The sequence below is a fragment of the Mastigoproctus giganteus genome, chromosome 2 (assembly GCF_048544385.1).
Source record: "Mastigoproctus giganteus isolate SK-2022 chromosome 2, ASM4854438v1, whole genome shotgun sequence".
Taxonomy (NCBI): domain Eukaryota; kingdom Metazoa; phylum Arthropoda; class Arachnida; order Uropygi; family Thelyphonidae; genus Mastigoproctus; species Mastigoproctus giganteus.
In genome coordinates this window covers 6,750,326-6,771,465 of record NC_143576.1, presented here as the reverse complement: position 1 = coordinate 6,771,465, position 21,140 = coordinate 6,750,326, and the positions used below count along the sequence as shown (strand labels likewise).

At 37.3% G+C, this 21,140-nt stretch overlaps 1 protein-coding gene across 1 annotated transcript in view; it reads left to right on the top strand.

Moving 5' to 3' along the window:
- Positions 1–21,140, top strand: part of LOC150089137 (uncharacterized) — a 448,517-nt gene that overhangs the window by 130,901 nt on the left and 296,476 nt on the right. Inside the window, exon 6 of the mRNA XM_090389422.1 lies at positions 6,473–6,638. Coding sequence (XP_090245548.1) covers positions 6,473–6,638 — 166 coding nt within the window. The remainder of the gene's footprint in view (positions 1–6,472; positions 6,639–21,140) is intronic.

Genomic DNA, 21,140 nt, shown 5'->3' with positions numbered 1-21,140 from the left:
AGTTTGCTCAGTCCATTCAAAATATATGTGCTACCTTTGCTTGAATTACATTTTCTTGGTAATTTTCTGATATGAGTGAATGCTGCTTTTCTTTCTGCCATTTTTGAATAAGTATTAGTAATGGCAAATAACACAAAGAAGCAGACTTATACATCATCAGACAAAAACACTTCAGTCAGGTCACCTGGCAGGTTCCAGGTTTCCAAGCACTGCAATTGGAAGGACTGAAGTTTCTCATGATAAGGATATCATTTTGTTTCCTTGACTAATCTCATTACTCTTCTCTGCATCCGTTATCTACAGTTCCACATCCATCTCCATCTTAAAAAAATAAAACTTTCAGACTTATAAACAGTGTTCTGAAGGTGTAGCCTAACCAATTATTTATACAGTGGCATAATCACCTTCTTGTCCCTGCTGGCACAATTCCTGTATATCATTAACAGAACCCCCTTGAGCTTTTCTTCGCAATCTGTGTGCATGTGCACTGCTCAGGGAATATCATGTCATACTGTATAATTACTACATTCTCCATAACTTTGTACATTATATCACCCAATTGGTATGCTATTTTTGCCATTAACAACCCTGCCACATAGTAATGAATCATCTTAAAACTTATATAATAAACTTGATAATTTCTCATCAATACCATTAATAAATACTGAATGCAATAAGGAGCCCAGCAGTAAACCCTGAGTTATGCTGCTAATAAAATCAACCAAGAATTGGGAGACCCATTTATAGCTGCTCTCTGTCCTTTGCCACTAAATCCACACTTCTCCTTAATGCTACACTTCTCAAATTTGTGCAATTTTTCGTATGGATATTCATAACCAACAGTAACAATAGTTTGACTGTTATGCAGATTTTTTTTTAAACAGCTTTATTCACAAAATATTCAGCAACGTTAACAGTTTATGAATTCGTGTATTTTAGGAATCTATTTTTATTTTTATATTTCTCTTAAAAAGACATTTACTAACATACAGAATATCAACACCAAAATAAGGTGGAACAGGCATATATCCAATAAACCAGTGGATGAGACTAATACATAAAATGGTAATTAGTGAGAGAAATTTCAACATATGCATAAAAGAAAAGAACCAACAGTAAAATTAATTTCGTATCAGATCACTTCCTAAAATCGTTAAAACAGGAGAAATGTTCAGTGTGTGTGTCTCAAATATCAAATAACAGCAATTCAAACAAGCAAAACAGTAAAAAAAATAAAAATAAAAAATTATATTACATGCATTCTCCCAATTTTAGGCAAATGTGTTAATAAATATAGTAAAAAAAAATGGGCCCAGCACTAAAATGTGAGGGGATTCCACTAATAACATTAGTCCACGATGAGCAGTGCCCATTGATAACCACTCTGTTTTCTCCCACTCAATCATGCAATAATCATCCAATAAATCCACAAAAGCCTTGCTAGTGTGTGATTGACCAACCCACAAATTCCAGTTAATATCTAGGAAATTAAAATTATTATTATTATTATTAGCCATATGGTGCAAGGAAGCCTGAGGCTTATGCTGCATCAGCCAAAAAAAAAAAAAAAAAAAAAAAAATTCTGAGAGAGAGAAGCAGAAGGGGGTCACCAAGAAAGAGAAGAATGATGATATCCAGCTCAGGACCTTAGGTGTGCCAAGCCCATATGACACTGATTTACTGGCCCACTCTATTTCCCTGTACAATCGTTTATTATACTCATCAGAGTCATTAGGCCTATAACACGCTCCTACTCTCAATTTTGGTTTCCCAGTGCTTCATCATCATCATCATCATCAGCCATTTTCAATCCACTGCAGGATGAAGGCCTCTCCAGCAACTTTCCAGTTCCTTCTGTTTTGAGCACTGGCCATCCATTTACTACTCAAAAACTCATGAATTTCATCTATCCATCTCCGCCTTTGTCTTCCAGGTTTTCTTCTAGCTCCTCTTGGGTACCATTCTGTTATTTTCTTAGTCCATCTGTCATCATGTCTTCGAGCTATGTGTCCTGCCCAAGACCATTTTAGTTCTTTAGTTTTGATAAGAATGTCCTTTACTTGAGTTTGCTGCCTAATCCACGTGTTTCTCTTCTTATCTAACAGTCTGATTCCCAATATAATTCGTTCCATTCTTCGCTGTGTAGTTCTTAGCTTCTCTTCCATTCTTTTGGTGAGTGCCCATGTTTCACTTCCATAAGTCATGGTGGGGAGTATACATTGATTCATTATTTTACGTTTCAGACAAACTGGGATATTGCTCTTCAGTATGTGACTGTATTTCCTGAATGCTATCCATCCAAAATTTATTCTTCTCTTGACTTCCAGCCATTTATCATTATTACAGCTAATAACTTGTCCCAGATAAGTATATGACTCCACCTTTTCAATTACTGCTCCCTCAATCATTATTTCCCTTTCCGTGGCATACTTGTTCATCATTACTTTTGTTTTAGCCATATTCATCTTTAGTCCAAAATCCTTACTAACTGTGCATAACTGATTAAGATTTTCCTCTAATTCTTTGGGATCGTGGCTTATGACCACAATGTCATCTGCAAATCGTAAATGGTTTAGGTACTCTCCGTTCACATTGACTCCTTTCTGCGACCAGTCTAATCTTCTGAAAGCTTCCTCAAGGGCAGCAGTAAACAGCTTCGGAGATATTGTGTCTCCTTGTCGAACTCCTTTCTCGATTTTAAATTTGCTACTGTCTTTGTCTAGTCTAATAAAGGATGTAGCACTCTCATATATTTTCTTCAAAATCATAATATATGGAGTATCTATGCCTTGTCTTTCCAGTGCCCGAAACATTGCCTTATGCTGTATGGAGTCAAATGCCTTTTCATAATCCACAAATGCCAGGCATAATGGTGTTTTATATTCATTTGCTTTCTCCATTAGCTGTGATATTACGTGAAGGTGATCCATAGTTGAGAATCCTGTCCTAAAGCCAGCTTGCTCTTTCGGTTGATTCTCATCAAGTATTCTTTCTAATCTGTTAGTAATGACCCTTGTGAACAACTTGTAGATATGGGATAACAAGCTAATTGGTCTATAATTTCCAATTTCTGATTTATCTCCTTTCTTATGCAGCAAAACTATGATTGCATTATTCCACTGCTTAGGCATCGCACCTTTTCTAATGCACTTTGTGAAGAGCCTTGCCAGTTTTTGTGTTATGTCTCTTCCTCCCAATTTTAACAACTCTACAGTAACTTCGTCTTCCCCCGGGGCTTTCTGATTCTTCATTTCCTTCAATGCATGTTCTACCTCATCAGGAAGAATATCGGGTATGTCGTATGTGTTGCTACTTTGCAATCCATCTTCCCCACTGCTGGCATCATTCCACTGCTCCATGTATAATTCTCTATAGTAGTCTTCTGCTATTTGAATTATGCCTTCTCTGCTGTTTATAAGTACACCATCGCTATTCTTCAGTTTCAGTATCATTTGTCTTTCTGTATTACTGCGAATGGCTGCTGATTTAAATCCTTTGTTTTCCCTTAATGCTTGTTCTACTTTTCTTGTGTTAAATCTTCTTATGTCCTCTCTGAGTCTCTTTCTAATGGCTTTGCATAACTCAGTATACTCAATTTTCTCCCTGTCAGTGTTTTTCTTGCTCTTCATTTGTCGTCTTTGGTTCATCATGACAAGTGTTTCTTGACTAATTTTTTCTTCTTTGGATTTCTGTTTCCCTATAGGTTTCTTGGGCTTTATCACTTTCAAAAAGTTGTAATATTCCTCGTCGATATCTTGGTCCTCAGCAGTCTGCAGAAGCTCATACTTGTTCTTAAGTTCCAGTACATACTGCTTTTTCTCCTCTTCTGTTATCTCAAAGACCTTTGTATTATTTACTCGAGTCAGTTTTTTCCTTTCCTTTCCTACATGTATATCAAGTGTACATCTTACCATTCTGTGATCACTTCCAACATTTACCTTATTCAGGACGGTAACATCAGTCACAATATATCTTCTGTTAGTGAGGATGAAGTCGATTTCATTAGTTGTTAATCCATTTGGACTCTTCCATGTCCACTTTCTGTTCACCCTTTTCTTGAAAAAAGTGTTCATTACTGACATTCCTTGAGATTCTGCAAATTCCACAAGTCTTTCACCTCTTTTATTTCTTTCACCAATTCCAAAATTTCCTATAGTTCCTCTTTCTGCGCTGTTTTGCCTTTTTCCAACCTTAGCATTGAAGTCCCCCATAATAATAGTGTAGTGGGTTTTCTGCTCATCTAGAAGACTCTCAATTTCAGTGTACATTTCTTCAACCTCTTCATCATCATGGCTCGATGTTGGTGCATAAATCATTATAATCTTTAGCTTGTACCTCTTAGAAATCTTGAGTATTAGTCTTGACACCCTTGGTGATGTACTTTTGAATTCCAAAATGTTGTTTTTAAAATCTTTATGGACCAGAAACCCAACTCCACCTTCACTCCTTTCACTGTTTCCATTGGTGTACAGCAGATTTCCACTTGATAAACTTATAAGTGATTCATTTCTTCTTCTTGTTTCAGCCAAACCGATAATATTCCAATTCACATTTTCTAATTCCTTTTCCAGCTCTAATATCCTGTCTTCACCGATGAGTGATCGTACGTTATAACAGGCCAAGTTCAATTTCCGTGCATGGCAGCCTGGTCGTACCCAGAGATTCTTAGCACCCTCTGCTTCCCCTCTGATCCTCTCGCTGCCGTAAGAGGGAGAGTGAAAGCCGCTGGGGACTGAGGGCCATTTGTATTGTTGTGCTCTCATTGCTGGAGGGTTTGGTCTTTTCCTCTTCACGCTGACCAGGCGTCTTGAAGAGAACCACTCTACACGTTCGTTGCCACCTAAGTGACGTAACAGGGCTTACCATCGAGAAGGTGTGCATGAGTGGATTTTAGGGAGGCAGGCCAACCAGACTTCTCCTAAATCTTCCGTAATAGAGAGATATTGGATCCATCAGTGTTTTAGGCTGAGTGTCTGATAACACACAGGATACCTGTTCCCCTCTAAGCCCCTTTTTCCCCCAGTGCTTATGTCACACCAAACTGACTCGACACTCCACTGTCCAGCCATGTCAACTGGCTGTACTTCCTTGGATTTTGTGTTTCTTAACTAATAGCATAACCCCTCTTCCCTTCCTATTCTGTCGATCCTTCCTGTTTACATTGTACTCCCAAAATTCCATTTCTGCATTCCTTATATGTGCGTGACACCACGTCTCTGATATCCCAACAATATCTGCCTTTGATGTTTTGAGCAATACCTCAAATTCATCAAATTTATTTACCAAACTCCTAGCATTGGTGTACACGCAAGTATATATGCACCTGTTCCTATTCTTCACTACCCTAACATAGCCCATCTATTTACTTGTTCCACAATGACTCCCAGAAGTCTCTGAAATCCCCTGCATCTTGTTTTTCAGGCTGCTGCTCATTCCAGTAGAAGCAGTGCAAGAATCACCTCTGCCAGCATAGTCCGTGTATCCCCCAAAGCTTGCAGTTTTCTGACACAAATAACATTGCCTCAATAGCATCAGCAAATATTCTTGCACCCTTTCTATTTAAGTGTATCCCAACCCTGTAGAAGCAGTCTCTCCTGTTAACAAGCACAGACCAAGGTGAGAAAAATTCTACCCCTTGAGCCTTGTACAATTTCTCCTGGCCAAATTGATCGACAGGGCTCTCATCATATACTCCCTCCTATTGTGTCTGGGCAGAATTGCAGACACTTTCAAATTCAACCCTAACTCAAGGCTTTTTTCAGCATTGACCTGTACTTGTTAAGTAATTCTGCCGGTCTCCTACTCTTAATATCATTAGTGCCAATGTGCCCTTAAAAGACAATATCTGCTCTACAGCATCATTAACTTTTGCTCCTGGCTGACATACCCTGGTCCTGTCATACTTCTTCAAAAATCAAGCATTTAATGATGCCAATCAAATGGAAAGACACAATAATTGGGAAATCTATCAGTTTACAAAGGACACAATAACAATAATTGAGAAATCTATCAGTTGTTATCAGTTTTTATCAATCATGTGTTTTGTTTAGAAAAAAGTGCCCTTCATCCTGAGGTATTTCCATCATGGCATTAAAATTTCCACTGGGAACAGAGTCAGCAAGAAAAACGCATGGAAAAAAAAATAAATAAATAAAAAAGCCAGCTTTTATCGATTTATGATTTTTTCTGTTGGAAATTGCATCTATTCATGCTTATTGATGTTATTGATACATATAAGTTATAATTGGAGGTTGGTCATGTTTATTTTATCAAAATTTAAGAAAAATAATAAAATAAAAACTCTTAGGTTGTGTAAGAATTTAGATAATTTTGGATTATCTATATTCCCCACCCCACCATTATTGTAAATAATGATGGGGTGGGGAATTATCTGATTTGTTTTCCAAAGTATGAGTTCTGTGATTTTGTTGTTAATATGCATATATTTTTTATTTAACTATTAAAAACCCAGGTATTCAAAGAAAGCATTTGTCTTAGTAACAGTGAAGAAAACATTGTGCAAACTTCCAGAATCTTAAATATTTTGCAAGTGTATAACAAAGGATATCATCCATCTTTTATTTTTTGGGGCTTTGTTATTCAGCAAGTATACTTACAGAATAACAGGATGGACAAAGGTAAATGCTGTACAGAAATAATTATTAAATTATTGGATTCATTTTAAATGTTAATTTTAGTTTTAGTTAATTTTAGGTTTAATTTTAGTTTCTCTAATTGAATTTTTAAATTTTTTTTATTTTTATTTTTGTGATGAACCAAAACAAGAATAGTATTCTAGTTCTAGTATTTGCAAGACTAGAACATCCACTTATTGAAATGGATGTTCTAGTATTGCAAAATACCATTTAAAAAAATAAAAATAAAAATATTATGTATAATATATATATCGCCGTGTCTTTATTCTATTAAATTAAAACTTTATAACATGATTGGAAAAAACTGCACACAGCTTGCACACAGCTATCACTATTATTATTTAATTTATTAATAGTACAATTAATGAAAAGTGATAGCATAATAAATTTCCAACACGTGTAAATAGCATAAACAACAACCAGCTAAATGCTTCACTGCATGGACCTTTACTACCTGCATCCACAAGTGGTTACATTGAGGGCGGGAATCCTTCTTGTCTCTGATATGAATGTGCTAATTGCTGATTGGGTCAGATTGTCCTAAATCACGTGAACAGTACACAATACATAGTACAGTATGATGCCGATAAATTTTGTCTGACGATTTGAAAACTTTCAATTTAGAAAAAAATTGCAAAAAAAAAAAAAATAAATAAATAATAAATAATTACAAAAATAAATAAATAAAAATAAAAATGGCATTGTGGGTAGTGATCAGTACTATTGCAAATCGGCGCAAATTGGACCAGAAAACAGTCTGATGAGGGCTACCTGTATATATAGAATAGAAGTAATAGCTACGGGAATTGTAATAAGAGGAATATATGAAGGAATATAGAATAGACCTGCTTATTAACTATGTAGAGTGCCTTCTACTCTATATAGTTACTACTTCTACTCTATGTAGTTATACTTCTACTCTATATAGAGTAGAATTACTACTCTATATAGTAGTTGGGGTTCCTTCTACTCTACTATAGTCGCTGTGTGCCTTCTACTCTACTATGTAGAGTAGAAGGCACCCAGCGACTATAAATAAATAAAAGATAGGAGGTTATGCTTTTAGTGTGGAGAGAGAACAGCAGGTATTGTAATCAACCAACGGGTTAGCTAAAATGGAAAGGCAGTCATAAAATAACACAATTCGAACCTGCAACACAGAAAGTCAAAAATATTATGTTATAAGTACTTAGTGCTGTACTTCAGATGATTTCAACATCGTTAATGAGGGCCAGCCGTCAAAATCAGTCAAAATGCAGCAAAAAGTAAGGCCTCTGTTTCTATGAAATATACGTAGCACGTGGTAAAAAGATACCAGGTTTTTAGTTTATTTTTAATGTCTGGAAGCCAGGCTAATCATAATGCTAACATATACAGTAAACCCCCGCTATTCGTGGTATCTGTATTTGTGATTTTGGATATTTGCGGTCGCTGATTTAATATAAAATGAAACCTAAAAAAATGTGAATTTTAAAGTGCCGTGAACATTTTCCGCCATAAAAAAACATGGGCGCAGCTAAAATTATCTTTCCTGGTCAAAACAGCGCTCAGTGGGTGGGGGGGGGAGAGGAGTGACAAAATCGCGAGCGTGGATGTTTCTCACTAATCCTTGTTCAGTATGTGTTATGACTGACATGGAAGGTTTTGTTGTTTGCTTTTAATTTATATGCTTATAAATTGAATAAATTTATCAATTTATAAATTGATATGCTTACAAAAGTGATAAATCTACCATTTTGCAGTGTAAAACAGACTTTTTCGAGTGTGTTAACGGAAGAAAGTGACTTTATTGGGAACAAGTTCTTTCTAACCGGTACAAAAATATATCGCTACGAATAACAAGGGAAATGTGAAAAGATCAAAGAAGGTGATGACATTAGTGAATAAAATTGAGTTATTAGACAAAATTTCTAATGGTGAAAGTGTCTCCTCAGTGGCAAAACATTATAAAATCAATGAGTCAACGGTACGACCAATCAAAAAATTGAAAGAAAAAATCCGCCGTAGTGTCCGTGAAAATGGGCTAATTGCTTCAAAAATTTGCTCTGTAACTCGTGATGTTAAATTAGAAAAAATGGAAAAAGCTTTAAATCTGTGGATAGAAGACCGAACTCATAATAAAATTCCATTAAGTTCATCATCATTTGTGAAAAGGCAAAACTCCTTTATCAACACTTTAGCAAAACTGGTGATAGCACTGGCGGGATAAGTTTTTTAGCTAGCAAAGGTGCTAGTTTGAAAGATTTGTTTGAAATTTCTAATAAAAATTATATTTAATATTAAATTGTTTCTTATTTTCACTTCGATGCCATATGCGTGCATTTCACTATGTACTGTCTATGTACATAGTCATATTATGAAGGTACATATAATACATACATAGACAAAATTTTAGACTAGTTTTTCTTATATATTTCATACTTTGGAACGGAAACCCCCTTATTACTATGGGAGCCATAATTCAGTATTCGGAGCATTTCAGGAATGTAACCCCCGCGAATAGTGGAGGTTTACTATATATCATGGCTGACACAACAGAGGCAGAGAAATGATAGATAATAAGCAATATATAGGTAGTAAGAAATTACTAATGCCAATAAAATTCGTGAGATGGAGCAGACGGTTATGAATCGTACTTACTGATTTCGCAAGCCAGAGAAGTGGGGATGGTCGTCCAGTATACTATACTTGTTTCAATGACTATATGGTATGTAGAAAGCAACCTTGGGTGTTGGAATGCAGTAAGATGTACAGGGTTGATGGAGGGATTAAACGCAATGAAGCCACGCATTCCAGGATAGGGGAGAAGGCGTAATGTGCAAAATAGCATGAAAAAGATACTGAATTTTGTATGAGGCAAATTCAGTAGGTATAGCAGTAAAATAGCATCACGATATTGCTTTCAAAACCTAATCGCGCACAAGAAATAAAAGATAAGGATTCAGAACAGTAAAAAGGAGAGTGAGGATGAGAGTAATTACAAGTGCTCGGGTAGTCTGGGATTACTATCCCGTTCCTGTAGTAGGACCCTGAATGTAATTTCTGGGACTGTTTAAGTGTCTTGTGTTTAAGTCACTAATGTTAGATCGTATGTATAGCTTAGTTTAATTTTCATAGTAATCCGCTTAGCTGGTGGAGGGTTTTACCACATACATAGTGGTTATAGTATTCTAATACTTTACAGGGATTATGGGTTTAAAATTAAGTTATGGGCTATAAAAAAATTTTTAAGAAAGGAAAGTGCACCTTCCATGGTTGCCTAATTAAATTAAATTAAATGAAGAGAAAAAAAAGAAAAGAAAACTAATAATCGCGCACGAGCGACTTTCGAGATTCCTCGTCTTCAGTTAGCTATAGTGGAGGGGGGGAAGAGAGCGCGCTTGTGTTATATACGGGTTGGGTTCCCGAAATGCATTTCAGTGCACGTGGAAACTTAATACGTGCTAAATTCCAAATGGGGGAGAAATTGGCGGGAATCATTTTGTTTAACACGTTGAGTGATGTATGGTGCTTAAACCATTCAATAACGAGGGCTTTGTTTTCAAGGATTTTGTAGCTAGAATTTAATTTAATTACTGTGATGGCTGAATCGATGAGTGGGTTGTGATTTTGAGATTGGACGTGTTGTGTTAGTTCTGTACTTGCTGAATTAGTTTTGAAGCTATTAAAGTGGTAGTATGCACGCGTGTTGGAAATTTTTGGTGTCCCGAATTTTGCTGTTGTACTGCCTATGTAACATGCTTGGCAATCTGATTGGCATCTGATCAAATATATAATGTTGTTGTAATCTTGTCTCGTACTCGTGTGTTGTCTTGTATGAATTGAATTTGGAACTTAATTTGTTATAAGATGTGAATATTAATTTGTTATCTGTATTTTTAAAAATCTGTTGAAGTCTTCTAGCGTATTGTTGATGATATGTGAGCGCGATAAGGGGTTTATGTATCTTATTCTTGTTCACGTGGTTAATAATTTTGTTTGGTTTATTAGTGTTATTATGAACTTTGGTGATGGTTTCTTTTATTAGTTGTGGTGGGTATTTTCTGTCGATGAATTTTTTGGTGAGGTATTGTAATTCTACAGATAGGTCTGTTTGTGTGTGGCTATATTTTACAGCGTTGTATATCTGGTTGTATAGAACTGCTTTTTTGATGTATAGAGGGTGGTGTGAGTGGTAATGTAAGAATTTACCTGTATGTGTGTTTTTTCTGTATATTTTGGTGCCTAAAGATGTGTTTATTTTGTATACAGTGAGGTTTAGAAAATTAATTTTATTATCGTTTTCTACTTCGAGGGTAAATTTGAGTCTTTCATGTGTTGTGTTAAAGAAGCTATTAAACTACCACTTTAATAGCTTCAAAACTAATTCAGCAAGTACAGAACTAACACAACATGTCCAATCTCAAAATCACAACCCACTCATCGATTCAGCCATCACAGTAATTAAATTAAATTCTAGCTACAAAATCCTTGAAAACAAAGCCCTCGTTATTGAATGGTTTAAGCGCCATACATCACTCAACATTTTAAACAAAAAGATTCCCGCCAATTTCTCCCCCATTTAGAATTTAGCACGTATTAAGTTTCCACGTGCACTGAAATGCATTTTGGGAACCCAACTCGTATATAACACAAGCGCGCTCTCTTCCCCCCCTCCACTATAGCTAACTGAAGACGAGGAATCTCGAAAGTCGCTTGTGCGCGATTATTAGTTTTCTTTTCTTTTTTTTCTCTTCATTTAATTTAATTTAATTAGGCAACCATGGAAGGTGCACTTTCCTTTCTTAAAAATTTTTTTATAGCCCATAACTTAATTTTAAACCCATAATCCCTGTAAAGTATTAGAATACTATAACCACTATGTATGTGGTAAAACCCTCCACCAGCTAAGCGGATTACTATGAGGTGAGTGCTGAAAATTAAGCTAAGCTATACATACGATCTAGTTATTACATTACAGCACATAAGGACTCCTTAAAAAACCAAGAGTCACTAATGTTAATAATGGTAGAGATAGGCCATTATATTACCATTTAGGTTTTATAACCGTTCATGATGAAAATATAATTATCTGTAATACCAATAAAAATAGTGAAAAAATACTCCTATGATAACCAGTCGGTGGGCACAAATTTTTCAGACCGTGAGACACCAAAAAGCAACAAAGCAGCAAATTACACCTCAGACTCAACCTCCACAGGTTTGACATCAACAACTACTGCTACCATAATAAACATAATAAAAACTTAGAACAGGAAATTGAGTATAAACACTTCCATTTACAAACAAGTACCTCCCTTTACAAATATCCATATCTCTATACTAGTACATATATCTGACCCCTGCTCAAGAATTAGATTAGAAGAGTTATACATGCTGAAACTAAAAACCCTTTACCCATACGGACTAAACAACAAATTTCACCACTACGTCATATCCAGCAATACATCTGATATATGCATCTATAACAAATTCCAAATGATTAAAAGCTTAAATAAATCCAAGCCTCACAAAAAATTTAAAGCCAAGATTAATAAATCCAAACAACCTATAAACTAGGAAACTTTTCACAGTTGATCTCTGAATGGAATAACGGTTATACGGAAGTACAAAAAATCCATAACCTGCTTTTCAGCACTAAACTTAGTGTTCTAAAAGCTCTCTACAGATTCATCCATAATACAGATATTAAATCTATGCACTTACTCCACCTAATCACAGATATCTGTAAATTTAGACCAAAAACTATCAATATTGATAAATAAAGAGCATACCAGTTGGTAATGTACCTTAATATTAAGGTACATTACCAACCTGGAAAAAATTAACATCAATAGGTGCATCAACAAGCACTGTGATCTCCTCCCTACCAACTGCCACAACATACAAATAATATCAAGATTCAGCTACTCAAAGCCTTTCAGAACTGATAGCATGTAATTACAAAGCCTTGGCTACCAATCTAAATAAATTTATACCAGATTCCAATAGTTGCATTTGCAACCAACCACATTTTAAACCTTATGTCAATACTCATTTTGGACACATCATCAGTGGTAATCTAGACATAATACCAAATGAAGAACTAAAAAACATCATGATGCATGGCTTCAAATTCAGGTTGCACCATCATATCAACCATTTAAGGTCAGAAAAGGTCATTAAGGTCAGAAAACAACTCTATCACAATTTACTCAACTTTTGCTTTATGTTATCCTACAAATATAATACACCCATAAAAGCCTTCCAAATATGGATAAACTCAGTCCTCACTGACCTACTCAGTAATTATCAAACACTAGTTGTCCATGGTATCACACTTACCATAGGTAAAAAATACAATTTCTCCACTATCAAAAGGCATCTAGCTGAACTGCATAAGCACTTTATAATAACTACATAGATAAAGCCCCTAACAATTTGGCATTTATCTGCAAACATTTTTATTATCATACGTTAAATACAGAACTGAACTCAAGTAACACATACAAACCTATTACCAACAACAATAGTATCATCACCAAGAAGCTTATTGCCTTCAGTAAGAAATTAAACATTAACTTTAACAATTATAACCTACCATACATCTATTTTATACCCAAATTCCACAAAAATCCTATAGGATTTCGATTCATCACCTCATATAAGCATAGCTATGCTTATATGAGGTGATATAAGCATAGCTATGCTTATATCACCTCACAAACCAGACAAGACTTTAGAACTACTTCTGAAACCCATCCTAAACACTTAACCAAATAGCAGAATTACTTATAACAACCAGCCCGTAATAGAAGCATTAAAAGCCAATAACATCACCAGTATATCAACGTATGATTTTTACAGCCTCTTCACCTGCATAGACCCACCTAACTTAAAAATAGTCCTTGACAAACTGTACAATAACTACAGTCACCTGATAAACTGCAAACCAACATTTTGGAACAGCTTAACCAACCTCTGCATTGCAAACAACTATATTACTGATGGAAGAACCATCTACCTACAGACCAAAGGTACACCAATGGGTAGTCTAACCAGCTGTGTCCTGGCTAACTTTTATTTATACTATGCTGAAACTGCATTACCAACTGAACTATCAATGTTCAGATGCATTAACAACTTACTGGTAATAAACTGCACCCACTTCATACAACAGTTTGCCAACATTTACCCTCCAGAATTGACTCTGGAAAAAACCAATGACAGCAACCATATAGCAAATTATCGAGATCTGAATATTAATATTAATGGCTCACAAATATCCATCAACGTCTACAATGAAAGAGACTCCTTCAATTTCAGTGTTGTCAACTATACATACTGGCACCCCAATATCTCGAAACAAGTACATTCAAACATTATTCTTTCACAATGCTTCAGAATATCTAACAGTAACTGGCTGATAAAGCATAATATAATAACCCTATTTATCAAGCTATTGGACAATCAGTTTCTGACAGCCTAACTTCACTACCACTTCAACAAAACATTCCAAATCTTAAAATATAAGAATATAATTAACCAACCCCTAGATATGACAAATATATTAGCATAATGACATCCTCTACATCTAGACTGTGTAAATAATGTATAGGCAATACTCCTTAACCTTTTTGGTGTCTCACGATCTGAAAAACTTGTAGCCACCGACTGGTTATCATAGGAGTATTTTTTCACTATTTTTTTACGATTTTTCACTATTTTTATTGGTATTATACATAATTATATTTTCATCATGAACGGTAATAAAACCTAAATGGTAATATAATGGTCTGTCTCCATTATTAACATTATCGACTTAAACACATGAGACACACCCCTAGAAATTACGTTCAGGGTCCTACTACAGGAACGGGCTAGTGACCCCAGACTACCCGAGCACTACTAATTCCTCTCATCCTCATTCTTCTTTTTACTGTTCTGAATCCCTGTCTTTTATTTCTTGTGCACAATTAGGTTTCGAAAGCAATATCAAGATGCTATTTTACTGCTATACATACTGACTTCGTCTCATACAAATAGTTTTTCACGTACAAAAAATAGCCTTTTCACACTATTTTGTATGATATGCCTTCTCCCCTACCCTGGGATGCATGGCCTCATTGTGTTTAATCCCTCCATCAACCCCGTACGTTTTACTGCATTCAATTTGCGGAGCAGTCAAGTATGGGACATGATACTGCCATGGGGGATGTCTTTGTGTGTGTGCGATGCAAGGAGTGTAAGGAGATAAGGCGACAACTCAGCGTTGTTATGGGCCTATATGAGAGCTTGAAGGATAGGGTGGATGCCCTCGAAGGATTACAAGTGAGGGGCCCATCAAGCTCTCAGCTGCCCACACCAATGCCAGAGCTTGCACTTGGTCATCGCGGAACACAGCGGCAACCCCCAAGGCAGAATGCGCTGGTCCCAAAGGAACTAGTATTTGTTGGTGACTCTATTGTCAGGGAAACGGGAAACATGCTTTGTAAAAAGGATAGGTGGAATAGGACCAGGGTATGTCTGCCAGGAGCAAAAGTTGATGACGTTGTAGAGCGGATATCATCTTTTAAGGGCACAAAAGGTGATATAGTTGTACACGTTGGCACTAATGACATTAAGAGTAGGAGACCGGCGGAATTACTTGACAAGTACAGGTCACTGATGAAAAAAAGCCGTGAATTAGGGTTGAAATTGAAAGTGTCTGCAATTCTGCCCAGACACGATAGGAGGGAGTATATGATGAGAGCCCTGTCAATCAATTCGGCCCTGGAAAGATTGTGCAGGGCTCAAGGGGTAGAATTTTTTTCAGCCTGGTCTGTACTTGTTAACAGGAGAGACTGCTTCTACAGGGATGGGATACACTTAAATAGAAAGGGTGCAAGAATGTTTGCTGATGCTATCGAGGCAATGTTAGGTGGGTCGGAAAACTGCTAGATTGGGGGGATACAAGGACTAATAGATTAACAGTAGCCACTGGCAGAGGTGAAAGTGATTCTTGCACTGCTTCTATTGGAATGAGCCGCAGCCTGGAAAATAAGATGCAGGATATTTCAGAGACTGCTGGGAATCATTGGGGTACAAGTAAACACATGGGTTGTGTTAGGGTAGCTAAGAAAAAGAACAGGTGCATGTATACTTGTGTGTACACCAATGCTAGGAGTTTAGTAAATAAATTTGATGAATTTGAGGTATTGCTCAAAACATCAAAGGCAGATATTGTGGGGATTTCAGAGACGTGGTGTCACACAGATATAAGAAATGCAGAACTGGAATTTGGGGAGTACAATGTCTACAGAAAGGATAGACAGGATAGGAAGGGAGGAGGGGTTATGCTATTAGTTAAAAAACACATAAAATCCAAGGAAGTGAAGCCAGTCGACATCGCTGGACAGTGCAGTGTCGAGTCAGTTTGGTGTGACATAAGCATTGGGAGATCAAAATTGAGAGTAGGAGTGTGCTATAGGCCTAATGACTCTGATGAGTATAATAAGAAACTGTTCGGAGAAATAGAGTGGGCCAGTAAATCAGAGAGTCTTATAATGGGGGATTTTAATTTCCCAGATATTGACTGGAATTTGGGGGCTGGTCACTCACACAGTAGCAAGGCTTTTGTGGATTTATTGGATGATTGTTTTCTACATCAGCATGTTCGGGAGGCAACTAGAGGGAGTAATACTCTTGATTTGATTATCAGTAGTGATTCTTCATGCATTAAGAATCTGCAGATAAATGAACCACTTGGTGGCAGTGATCACAGTGTGCTGAAGTGGGAGTTACTCAAAGAGGTAACTACCATTAGGGGTAAAGGGAAGGGGTATTGCTTTCGTAAAGGCGACTACAATGGACTGAGACAGTATTTAAATTCTATACAGTGGGATCAACTGATGATATTGCCAACAGCAAATTCAAAATGGGAAGCATTCAAAGAACTTATCGTGGAAGCTACTAGGCTTTACATACCAACTAAGAAATATTGTTCAAGGTTTAGGCCTAAATGGTTGTCAGATGAACTAATGAGGCATATGGCAGAGAAGAAAAATGCATGGGATACATACAAATTAACACGTGACACGGACGCCTATGATAGATACAAGTTGATCTGTAACCAAGTTACAAAGGAGGTTAGGCAGGCGAAGGCAGATTACGAGAGATCCTTGGCAAGGGATGCGAAGAAAAACAGCAAAGAGTTCTTTACTTATGTAAACTCTAGAAGGAAGGGGATGAATCAGATTGGTCCACTTGAGATCGATGGGTCAACTGTTGATGACCCTGCTCGGGTAGCTAACAAACTAAATGAATATTTTGCATCGACATTCACACATGAGGAGTTATTCAGCGAGGGGAATGCCAGAGGTGTATTCAACTCTAGCAGTAAGCTAGAGAATCTTGTAATAACTGAGAGCAAAGTGGAGGAGAAATTGTTGAAGATAAACACAAGAAAGGCACCTGGGGTGGATGGGATCTATCCAGTTATATTAAAGGAGGCAGCAAAGGAGGTAAGCAAACCCTTAGCCATAATTATGAGAGCTTCCTTGGACTCAGGGGAGGTACCCATTGACTGGAGATGTGCAAATGTGACCCCAATTCACAAAGGGGGATCAAAGGCTGACACAAGTAATTATAGACCTGTGAGTTTAACTTCTGTTCCCGGAAAATTAATGGAGGCACTGGTGAAAGAAGCACTGCAGGATCATCTAGACAAGACTTCAGTTATAGCTAGGACACAGCATGGTTTTGTTAAGGGGAAGTCTTGCCTGACCAATTTGATTGGATACTATGATGCAGTCACAAAAGAACTGGATGCAGGGAATAACTTTGATATTATATACTTGGATCTTAGAAAGGCTTTTGATACTGTTGCACATGGAAGACTGCTGCACAAATTGGAGCAGTGTGGCATTGGAGGCAAGTTGCTGCTATGGATAAAGGGGTGGTTGAGGGGGAGAAGACAGAGAGTGGTAATCAATGGACACTGCTCATCGTGGACTAATGTTATTAGTGGAGTCCCTCAGGGTTCAGTATTGGGGCCTTTATTGTTTTCTGTATTTATAAATGATATTGATGATGGTATATCAGGCTTAATGTCCAAGTTTGCAGACGATACGAAGGTTGGCAGGGTTGTCAAGGACACTACTGACACTATGCTGCTGCAACAGGATTTGGAAAGGTTGAGCAGATGGGCTTCGAGGTGGCAAATGAAGTTTAACATTGACAAATGTAAAGTACTACATATGGGAAACAGCAACCCCAGAGCAACGTATCAACTCTGTGGTACTACACTGACAGTGGTAGAGAATGAAAGGGACCTGGGGGTGGTGGTGCAGGCAGATATGAAGTTCTCTGAGCAGTGCAGACGAGCTGCAAGAGTAGCTCATGGTGTATTGTCAATGATATATAGGAATTTTTCTAGCAGGGATAAGGAGGTGATTATTCCCTTGTATAAGGCAATGGTCAGGCCACACCTAGAGTACTGTATACAGGCCTGGAGGCCTCATTTCAGGAAGGATGTAGAGCTGCTGGAACGAGTACAGAGAAGGGCAACTAGATTGGTGAATGGGACAAAGGGGTTCTCTTACGAAGAAAGGCTTAAGTTTTGCAAATTACAGTGTCTGGAAACTAGGCACCAGCGGGGTGATCTGATAGAGGTGTACAAAGCCTTGAATGGTTTGAGCATGCTCAATGCTGATGGGATTCTTCCTCTAGCTCAGAAAAATCACCTGAGAGGGCATAAATTCAAATTGAGGAAAGACAGATGTAGGATAGATGTGCGGAAATTTGCCTTTAGCCAGCGGGTGGTTGGTGGGTGGAACAGACTTCCATCCCTTGTCGTGGAAGTTGATAGCCTAAATAAGTTTAAGGCTCAGCTGGACAGGTATTTCGAACGAACAGAGGGGTGAAGTGGAAGTGGTTATTTTTATTTATTTATGTTACTTTTTTTTTTTTTTTTTTTTTTGGCTGATGCTGCATAAGCTTGCTTTCTTGCATCAAATGCCTCTACTAATGCTAATGCTAATGCTAATGCTAATGCTAAAAGCCCAAGGTCGCTTTCTACATACCATATAGTCATTGAAACAAGCACGTAGCATTCTTTCTCTCCCTGTAGTATACCGGATGACTGTCCCCACTTCTCCAGCTTGCGAAATCAGTAAGTATGATTCATGACTATCCGCTCCATCTCACGATTTCAACTTTCAATGATCTTTAGTAATTTATTACTACCTATATATCGGCACCTCCGTAGCCAGGTGGGAAGGAGCAGTGCGTAGCACACACTTCTTGATTAGACAGGGGTTCGAACCCGTCACCACCAAATATGGAGGATGCGGAAAGGTCAGGGAATGACCACCGCATATCCCGCAGCAATATGGCCTTAGTTGCTAATGCTCCTAAAAACCAAATAACAAACTACCTATATATTGCTTATTATTTATCATTTCTCCGCCTCTGTCGGGTCAGTCATGATATATACATTACCATTACAATTAACCTGGCTTCCGGACATTAACAATAAACTAAAAACCTGGTATCTTTTTACCACATGCTACGTATATTTCATGTTAAAAACAGAGGCCTTAATTTTTGCTGCATTTTGACTGATTTTGAGGCTGGCTCTCGCTAATGACATTGGAATCATCTGAAGTGCAGCACTAAGTACTTATAATATAATATTTTTGACTTTCTATGTTGTAGGTTCGAATTGTGTTATTTTATGACTGTCTTTCCATTTTAGCTAACCTGTTGGTTGATTACACTACCTGCTGTTCTCTCTCTCCACGCTAAAAGCATAACCTCCTATCTTTTATATATATACACTGAGTGATCACTGAATTATGATCACCCCTATGAAAACTGAAATCGACCCGTTGACCACGTGAGGTGCGAGAGTTAGTCAACCTACGTAGCATAGATTAGGTCTAAGTGGTTCAGTAGGTAGTAAAATTCTGAGTGTGATGGGTAAAAGGAAGGATTTATTGGATTTTGATAAAGGACAGATTGTGGGTGCTCGACGAGCTGGTGCCTCTATTTCCCAAACGGCTGGACTGGTGGGGTGTTCGAGAGCCACCATATAGTTAAAGTGTACCAGGACGCATCAAAATGATCAAACAACTACCTGATGGCAAAACTGCAAAGGTCAGTGAAAGGTTGATGTTAGAGGTGCGCGCCGGGTCCGACAACTCATACAGGTGCAGCACTGTTGAAGAGTTGACTACCCAATACAACATGGGCCAACCCAGAACAATATCTGGCATGGCATGGGCTATACCAGCAGACTCCCCCTGCGGCATCCTCTCCTAACCAAGGTTCATCGGCATAAAAGACTCACCTGTTGCAAAGAGCATTCAAGTTGGATGTTAGAATACTGGAAGAAGGTGTGCTGGTCGGAGCAGTCACGTTATTTACTCCAAACCGTGGATGGTCGTGTATAGATTTGGCATCAACAGCATGAGGCTCTTGATCCATCAGGCATGGTATCAAAAATGCAGGTCAGTGGAGGCAGTTATATGGTGTGGGGCATGTTTCACTGGCAGGAACTTGGACCCCTGCTGCATGTGGAACAATATATCAGTGGTCTCCGCTATTGTCAACTGCCTGCTCACTGTGTACACCCTGCTATGCTACACTTTTTCCCCAATGGCGATGGTGTCTTCAAAGATGACAATGAAAGACACCGAGCCATCAGGTACTTGTTGTGCAGGAATGGTTTAATGAACACAGCATATGGATTAGCCTCCGAACTCACCCAATATCAATCCCATAGAGCACTTGTGGGACACTATGGAAAGGCATATCTGGCATCTGGATACACCAATTACCTCCATACCTGCATTGCTGACCGCATTACACATAGCTTGGTTGGCCCTACCTCCCGAATGCTTCCGACATCTTGTTAAATCAATGCCATGTCGGATAGCTGCTGTACTGAGAGCAAAAAGACCTCCGAAGTATTAGGTAGACGGTCATAATTCAGTAATCACTCAGTGTAGATACAGTAGAATATTGTTAATTCAAAGTTCAAGGGACCTAAATTTTCCCGTTTTGTAATAACGAGGTCCCCCAAAAGTGTCAAAATTATACCTTTATTATTATTTTTTGGCACATACTATATCTAAAAATAATAATAATATAAAAAAAATAAATAATAAATAATAATAATATAAAAAAATAATAAATTAATTTAAATTAATAAAATAAAATAATTAAAATAAAAAAAAATAATAAAAAGCCTTGTCTATCAATACAGTAGGATTAACACACTTTTTAAAGATTTTATTTTATTTGTAAGATAAACTAAGTGAAAAGCAATTAACAGAAATGAAAATATTGTGCAGTATATATTTTGATATATACAGTATTTCAGTATCACAGTAAAAGAATTAATCTTAATATAAAAGGAGACACAATCTTTTAACATTTTTATAAATTAATATAATTTAAAGAAAGAAGTGTTGTTTGTACAGTTTTAGTCCTATATACTATATGCATTTTTAACTACAGCGC